Source organism: Bos grunniens, chromosome 13, assembly GCF_055505025.1.
Source record: "Bos grunniens cultivar Pamir isolate PY7600 chromosome 13, Bosgru_T2T1.0, whole genome shotgun sequence".
Lineage (NCBI taxonomy): Eukaryota > Metazoa > Chordata > Mammalia > Artiodactyla > Bovidae > Bos > Bos grunniens.
The window spans coordinates 8,878,435-8,886,405 of NC_141177.1; the positions used below are offsets into that span (position 1 = coordinate 8,878,435).

The 7,971-nt window shown below is 51.2% G+C and overlaps 1 protein-coding gene across 2 annotated transcripts; it reads right to left on the reverse strand.

Moving 5' to 3' along the window:
* Positions 1–4,112: 4,112 nt before the first annotated feature.
* On the reverse strand, positions 4,113–7,533 carry UBE2C (ubiquitin conjugating enzyme E2 C). Of its 2 annotated transcripts, none has more exons than XM_086331606.1 (6): positions 7,390–7,533; positions 6,805–6,832; positions 5,675–5,761; positions 5,031–5,235; positions 4,865–4,924; positions 4,113–4,367 (listed from the first exon to the last, which is right to left on the reverse strand). In XM_086331606.1, exons 1-6 carry the CDS (start codon positions 7,476–7,478, stop codon positions 4,309–4,311), a joined length of 528 nt encoding a protein of 175 aa, XP_086187732.1. In that variant the 5' UTR covers positions 7,479–7,533; the 3' UTR covers positions 4,113–4,308. The 2 variants fall into 2 exon arrangements, with proteins under 2 accessions (XP_086187732.1, XP_086187731.1); XM_086331605.1 differs by having other exon boundaries at positions 5,654–5,761.
* Between the last annotated feature and the right edge of the window lie 438 nt (positions 7,534–7,971).

A 7,971-nucleotide genomic window follows, 5' to 3' on the forward strand; every position in this document is an offset into this window, starting at 1 on the left:
TGCTCAGTCATGCCCAACTCTTTGCAACCCCATGGACTGCAGCATGCCAGGCTTCCATGTCCATCACCAACTCCTGGAGCTTGCTCAAACTCATGTCCATTGAGCTGGTGATGCCATCCAACCATCTTACCCAGACATATAGATGATAACTTAGATCAGAGGTCCCCAATCTCCAGTACCGGGTACGGTACCAGTCCATGGCCTATTAGGAAGTGGGCCACACAGCAGGAGGTGAGAGGTGAGTTAGTGAGTGAGGATTGAAACTTCATCTGTATTCATAGCCATTCCCCATCGCTCACATTACCTCCTGAGCTTCATGTCCGGTAAGATCAGTGGCAGTATTAGATTCTCAAAGGAGTGCAAACCCTACTGTGAACTATGCATGTGAGGGATCTAGATTGCACAAGAATCTAATGCCTGATGATCTGATTCTGCATTATGGTGAGTTATATAATTATTTATCACAATGTAATAATAATAGAAATGTAGTGTGCTTGAATCATCCTGAAACCATCCCCCCACCTACCACTCTGGTTGGTGGATAATTGTCTTCCATGAAATTGGTCCCTGGTGCCCAAAAGGCTGGGGACCACTGACCGAGACGATATGGCTGTGGGGTGGAAACAGGAGTAAGACTAGCAGTGACAGTTCTTTCTGGGCGTCCTGAGTGCTTCAAACTGGCTCTGCTGTAAATTGATAAATCTCCCTCCTCCATCTTGTCTTGTGGTGCCTTTCTCAGGGATGAGACCCAAGTCAGAAATTCTGAAACTCGTTTCCCACCTCTAATTTACTTACTGGGCCCTGCCACTTTGTCTCCCTACCACTTCATCCCTCCTCTCCAAGCCCACTGAGCGTCATAACTCAGGTCACCACCATTGCTTACCAGGCTATTGATAACAGTAGCAAACTTCCTTCCAGCCACTCACTCCCTAGACAGACGGTGGCCAGAAGGATCTTCCCAAAACCAAATCTGATCATGTCACTGCCCTGCTCAAGGCTTCATGAACTGCCTATTACCTCCCACACGGCCCAATTCCTTTCTCCAAAGAGCCTTCTTTGACCCTCCCCATCTTTGTTAGGTGCCTCACTCACCTCTGAGTGCTCATAGCAACATGTGAGCCTAGCGCTGTTTTTGTTTTTTTTTTGCCACACCACATGGCTTATCTCAGTTCCCTGACTGGGGACTGAACCCAAGCCCTGTCAGTGGAAGCCTGGAATCCTAACCACTAGACTGCCAGGGATCTCCCACATCCGGCTTTTATTTAGTGCTTTTTATGTGTCAGGCACTATTCTGAGGCACTGTTCTATCCTATGAGGTAGCTACTAATATTTCCATTTTACAGAGAGGTTTGCTCTAAGTTCCCAAGTGTGTACAAGTAATATGGGAGTGGATCAGGAATTCTAACACAGTTCTACTTTAACCACCACTTATTCCTGCTATTGACATGCCTTCGCTTGTGTATGTGTTCAGTCACTTGGTTGTGTTTGACTCTTTGTGACCCCATGGACTGTAGCCTGCCAGGCTCCTCCGTCCATGTGATTTCCCAGGCAAGGATACTGGAGTGGGTTGCTGTTTCCTTCTCCAGGGGATCTTCCCATTCCAGGGATTGGCAGGCGGAGGCTTTACCACTGAGCCACCTCTGATGCCCCACTGATATGTCTATCTGTTCCCTAAACTTCACTCTCCTCGAGGACAGCACTGTGTCTTCTTCCCTGCCTTATCCCCAGACCCCAACCTAGGGCCTTTACCTAGTAGGCACTCAACCGTTGTACTGAATGAATGAGAATGACAATCATCACAGGAGCCTAGCAGGCTACAGTCCATGGCTTCACAAGAATCGGGCATGACTTAGCGACTTAGCAACCACCACGACCACCTTCTCATACTTACTGAGCTAGTGTCCGAAACTGAAGTCAAACTGACTTACACGAAAAAGATTTGTTGACTCATGACACTGGGATGCCAAGGCGTGAAGTGGAGGCCAGAGTTTCAGTGTCATCTCTCAGCTATTTGTTTCTGCTTGGCATTCTTTTTATTTGCAGCTGTCTCCACCAGCAGCCCAGACTGACTCCCTCCTCTTTTAGCAGCCCTAGTAGTAGTCAATAAAGCAATTTTACTTTCTTGGAGGGATTAGTTCTGAATGACAATGTGGAGTTGGGTCTCTGTGACTGACACTTGTAGGCCACATGACCATCTGGGGGGATCAGACACCATGATCTAGCAAAGTACATAAGGAGGCTTCCTAAGGCAGGCAAAGACTTATCCACCTTGGTCAGCACTTAAGAACCAATTTAGTGTCAGATTCTGAGCGCTGCTCTTCTCAGACATCTCCTGGCCTGGTGACTTTTTTTTTTTTTTAATTTTATTTATTTCTGGCTGCACTGGGTCTTATTTGCAGCAAGCAGGGTTACTCTTAGTTGCAATGCTTGGGGTTCTTACTGCAGTGGCTTCTCTTTTTGCAGGGCATGGCCTCTAGGGCATGCGTGGGCTCAGGGGTTGTGGCTGGTGGACTCTATAGAGTGTAGGCTCAGTAGTTGTGGCATATGAGCTCAGTTGCCTTGTAGCATATGGGATCTTCCTGGACCAGGAGTTGAACCTGTGTCCCTTGCATTGGCAGACAGATTCTGAACCACTGGGCCACCAGGGAAGCCTGGTCTGGTGATTTTCAATTTGACAGCATCAGAATCATCTGGACAGATTACTGGGGCCAAGAACTTGCATTTCTAGCCAGATCCAGGTGACACGTGGAAGGAGCACACCTTGAGAAGACAGCTCTGTACCTTTAACTAGACAACAGCAGTGATACCACCTGGGAGCCAATTGGAACTGCAGAGCGTCAGGCCCCACCCAGACGGACGGAATCAAAATTTGTATTTGAATAAAATCCCAGGAAGGTTTATATGCACAGTAGATTGAACAACATGAGTCTAAGCTCCAAGGAGAGAGCCAACAGCACAATTTGAGATGAAGAAATTGATCAGAGGACATTTAAGTTCCAACCGCAGTTCTTTCCACATGTGACAGCTTGGTCGGGGCACAGGGATGTGGGCTAGCTGGATTAAGAGAAAAAGGTGGGTGAGAACCTTCCTGATGGTCTCCCTGCTATCTCCTCCTCCTGCCCTACCCCAGGCCTGCACAAGCAGCTGCAGACAGTTGACCAGGCTAGGCGAGCAGGGCAACGCTCGGGCTTTGTTGGAGTGCACCTAAGCTTCTCATGGAGATCTTCCTGCAGGACCTGGGCAGGGCCTAGCACCTCGGCCTGCTGGGACCCAGCTGGTCAACACGGGGGTTTCCTTCCAGGGGCCCAAAGGCCTATGGTGGGTCAGTGGAAAGATGGCCCAGGGGGCTGGGGCTCTGGACCAGTGGTGCAGCAAGCAGAGGAAATGCTGGGAGATGGAGCAGGTGAATGTGCCCCAGTGGAGATGGAACCACCAGTGGAGGACCTGGGCCAGGGGTGACTTATGACCTTCATCCAGAAAACTTCCCCTGGCTGTCTCCCCAGACCCTGGGCCGGCTGTAGGGTTACCTGAATGTCATCTTGCTCCTTCTTCAGGGTCAAAAAATCTACTGTCCTAAAGTGGGTAGCTGGTCCTCCTCCCAGCCCTCTCTAACACACACACACACACACACACACACACACACACACTGTATCGCTCCATTTCAGTCTTAAGATCTGGCTCAGCTTCATCTGCAACACAACTGGGACAACACCTGTGTTCCTGGTCTGTGTCACCACTCCATAAGATCAGCATTTTGCTTTTCTTTAAATTAGTATTTATTTATTGCCACGCTGTGTGGCTTCTGGGATCTCAGTTCCCAGGGGTTGAACCCGGGCTGCAGCAGTGAAAGCATTGACTCCTCACCACTAGACCCCCAGGGAACTCCCAGAAACTAGCATTTTGTGACACCTGTTTTATAGATGAGGAAACAGATGCAGAATCATAAAATAACTCAGGTTACAAGGGAGGGAATCCTGTCACTTCCTTGCTCAGCCCTACAGCCTATCAGCTGTTTCTACTCCCTGGGCCGTGGAGCAGAGAACCCAAATCCTAAACCTGATCTCTGCCGACCCTGGGCACTTCCAACCCTTGGGTAATGACAAAACAGCAACTTGCTATAAAAACCCCAAAATGTATTTATTTAATATATTTATCACAAGGGTTTACCCACACTTAATTTAAAAAACAGAAACAAAACAAAATGACACCACAGATAAGACAGAGTCCTGTACAGAAACTGAGGCATGGGCAGACCGCCTAAGGAAAAACAGAAAAAAAAAGAACACAAGGAGAGCTGGACATCCCAGGTCAGGGGTCTTGGCTGGAGACCTGCTTTGAGTAGGTTTCTTGCAGGTACTTCTTAAAGGCTGGAAGAGAACAGGCGGGTCTTGGTGACTGATGGGGGCAGGGGATAAGGTGGGCAAGAGAGCGGCAAGAATACACACGTGGGAGGACTTTGGGGAGCTCGGAGGGGTTTCCCAGCACAACAGCTTAACCCTCTGCTGGCCACTCAGACAGGTCTCCTGGATGGGTTCTGCTTCTAGGGGGTAGCTCTGCTCTCAGGGACAGGGGAGGCGCCTAGCGGCCCTGAGAGAGCAAGTCATTTGCACAAAGCTTTGTCTTCTACTTAAAATCTCCCCAAGGTCCATTAATGTGGAATGGGTTAGTTTTTCTGATTTTATAGCAAACAAGAGAACCGGACACATCAAGGAAGAGGTGGAAGTGGGTTACCGTCTTCCCCTCCTCCCCGGCCCCCTTAAGCCATCAGGACACATTCCCAAGTCACTGGATTCCTCCTGTTGTTTGAAGGAGCTTCTGAAGGTTGGGGAGGGATGGTCTGGTGCCCTCAGGATGAAGGACCTACCTGTGGGGTTTTTCCAGAGCTCGGCAGCATGTGTGTTCAAAGGGCTATCAATGTTGGGCTCTGCAGGTGGAGGAAAAGAAGGGTCAGGTGTGGATAGGAGAGGCGGCCCGGGGGGAGTCTTGACAGGTCCCCAGGTTCTGGGGGAGGGGCCGGGCCTGACAGTCACCTCCAAGCAGACTCTGGATGGAGAGCAGGATGGTCCTGACGTCATACAGGGCAGACCACTTGTCTTTCAGGATGTCCAGACAGATGTTACCCTGGGTGTCCACATTGGGATGGTAGCAGGGTGTGAGGAACTTCACCGTGGGCGCGTTGTAAGGGTAGCCACTGGGGAACTCCAGGGACAGTTTATACCTCAGGTCTTCATATACCTGGAGAAAGAGATTCGCGGATTAACCCTCCTGCCCCGAGCCTCAGTTCCCAGCCCAAGCTCCACATAAAGGACTTGCCAGGACCCCTGAGTTCATCAGGACTCAACAGAAGATGAAGCATGAAACTGGTCTGGTGCGTTCTCTTGTATCTGGTGGGGTCCTCAGTGATCCTTTGGTCTAAGGCCCACGAGCCTTAGTGTGCTCAGTTGTCTCTGCTGTCTGGTCCTCTGTACGCGTCTCAGATGGACAGCGGTGCCTTAAACCCAGCCTCTCACTGTACTCAGGGTGACCAGGGTCACAAGCTCAGGGCACCACAGCAGACACAGAGGAGTGTCCTGCCGGGCAAGAGACGTGAAGCAGACCTGGCACTTGGATTTCACCTCCCACTTGTACCCAGACTCAGCTTAGTCACACTCACCTCTCCCAACCCTGCACTTACTGTGCCAGCGGCTCCATGGATGGTCCCCACCCATTTGAAGAGGTTGTCGGATTCAGGGAAGGCAGAAATTCCTTTATCGCCAGACATCTGGGGAGGAAACAACACATGCTGGGCTGGAAGAGTTCGCTCCTGGGGGGCCAGTCGGTGAACCCGTTCCTCTTAACCTCACATTCTGATCCAAAATAAAGCAACTGGGCCAAACCGATATGCTTTCCTGAGGGGAGTACTGGGATTGTGGAGGTTCATTGCCAGGCTAAGAAATGAGATGCTGTGTAGGGAAGCAGAAGGCAGCTCTGGACCTTTAATGCTGGCTGTAGGAATTCAGTTCAACATGCTATTTTTTTTTGGCTGTTCTTTGGCTTGTGGGATCTTCATTCCCTGACCAGGGATGGAACCTGGCCCAAGGCAGTAAAAGCGTTGAGTCCACTGGACCACCAGGGAATTCCCTCAACATGCTATTGAGTGCTGGTTATATATGAAGCCCAGAAACTATTCGCAGACTGGGAAGAGGAACAATATGGTCATTGAAGGATGTGAGTTGAGTATCTAGGGTTAATGTAGAAAACATAGTCCAGGAAGGAAGCATTCCAAAGTATGACAGGATTAGAAATATTAAGAAGGATGGAGAGATGGGTGTGGATAAACCTGAGGGCTTCCCTGGTGGCTCAGAGGATAAAGAATCTGCCCGCAATGCAGGAAGATCCCCTGGAGAAGGGAATGGCTACCCACTCCAGTATTCTTGCCTGGAGAGTTCCCTCAACAGAGGAGACTACCAGGCTACAGTTCATGGGGTTGCAGAGTCGGACACCACTGAGCTACTAACATTTTCCCTTTTTTCAAACCTTAGGGCAGGGAAGTAGGGCCAGCCAGGACAAGGAGAGGCCTTGTATAAAAGCTGTATTTTAGGTATAACTTCACTGTGGGGGGGATGGTACTGGGGAGTAGAGATTGTGGGAGAAAAGGCGTGTAGGTGGGGTGGATTAACTTCTTTCCAAAAGAGAGAAAGGTGGACTCATCTTTTTACCCCCACGACTACCAAAGAGCCTGATGTAGGAAAGGAAGCCACGATAAGTGACTAGGAGGTGGAAGGGTAGACCAATTGGTTGGGGATCTGGGCACCAGTCACTCACCATGAGAGTCATCAGCTCCTGTTGTAGCCTGCAAAAAGAGTACTTGGAGTTACCTAGGAGTCTGGATGGGCCAGGACTCCAGGTATCTTCTCCCACCCCAGTCTCTCTGGAGCAGCTGTCACGGAGGCTTTCCTCTACCCTGAAGTCGGACTCACCTGGGTAACAGTCACCTCCATTTCCATAGGAGGGTCCTAGTGAGCCCTCACCCTCCCTAATTCGAGGATCTCGAAGGACGGATCTGGCTTACTCTTAACCCCATCTGCTTCTCTGGCGTCTCTCTCCGGATCTCAATTTCCCCCCTTCTTCCTCCCCCACCCCGCTCCTCCGCCACCCTCCGGCCTAGCCACCGAGGGTCGCCGGAGTATCTTCATCTCGGCTCACTGACAGAGGATCCTGGCAGTGATCCTACCCCTTTCGTCCTCTTTCGGGAGTGTCTCTTAAGAGCAGGAGAGCTTCTGGCGTGTCTCTCTAACTCCCGTATCTCACCCGTTCCAGGAGGAGGTGGGGGTCCCGGAAGTCTTCCCTCTTGGCCCCAAATGCCCAGGGCGTGCCAGGCTCGGCGGGTGTTACCTCCACACCACTCACCTCTTGCCCACAGGGCCCCGGGCAGCACCCCCGCTGGGCTCGGCTCCTTTACGGGCGGCGGCGACTGGGTCGCGGTTCTGGGAAGCCATCCGGGCGGCGATGAGACGGAGAAAAGCGGTACGCGGAGGTCACAGTTCCAACTGCAGGGCTGCGGGCCCGCCCGCCCGCGTTTGAATTGTAACCCTCCGGCAGCGTTAACCAATCAGTGGCTCGCTTGGGTTTGATCCAGCCAATGGGGCACTCCAGAGTGCTATGTCATCGCGCAACCGCTAGACCCTCTACCAGCGTACCACTATTGGGCGACGGAATCGGGCTTCTCACTGGCGATTGGCAGAAGAGGCTGTCATTGATTAACGAACCTGTAATAGATTGGTCGCCTTTGGAAAACGCCAACCATTAAAGGGCCTAGAAGACGTCCACGTGGGATGAATCCCTTTAGGTCAAACGCTTGGCTACAGTCGGCAACACCCTGCACGTCCTTACCGAGAGTCTCCAATCCTGTGATGTGTGCGTGTGCTCACTCCTAACTCTGCGACCCCACGGACTGTAGCCTGCCAGGCTCCTTTGTCCATGGAACTTTCT

Excerpts from the sequence above, each read along its gene's own strand:
- UBE2C (XM_086331605.1), bottom strand. The coding sequence starts at position 7,478 with ATGGCTTCCCAGAACCGCGACCCAGTCGCCGCCGCCCGTAAAGGAGCC. Across the intron at positions 5,236-5,653 it reads TAAGTGCAGGGTTGGGAGAG|GTATATGAAGACCTGAGGTA; the intron begins GTGAGTGTGACT and ends CTCTTTCTCCAG. Across the intron at positions 4,368-4,864 it reads GCTCTGGAAAAACCCCACAG|CCTTTAAGAAGTACCTGCAA; the intron begins GTAGGTCCTTCA and ends GTTCTCTTCCAG.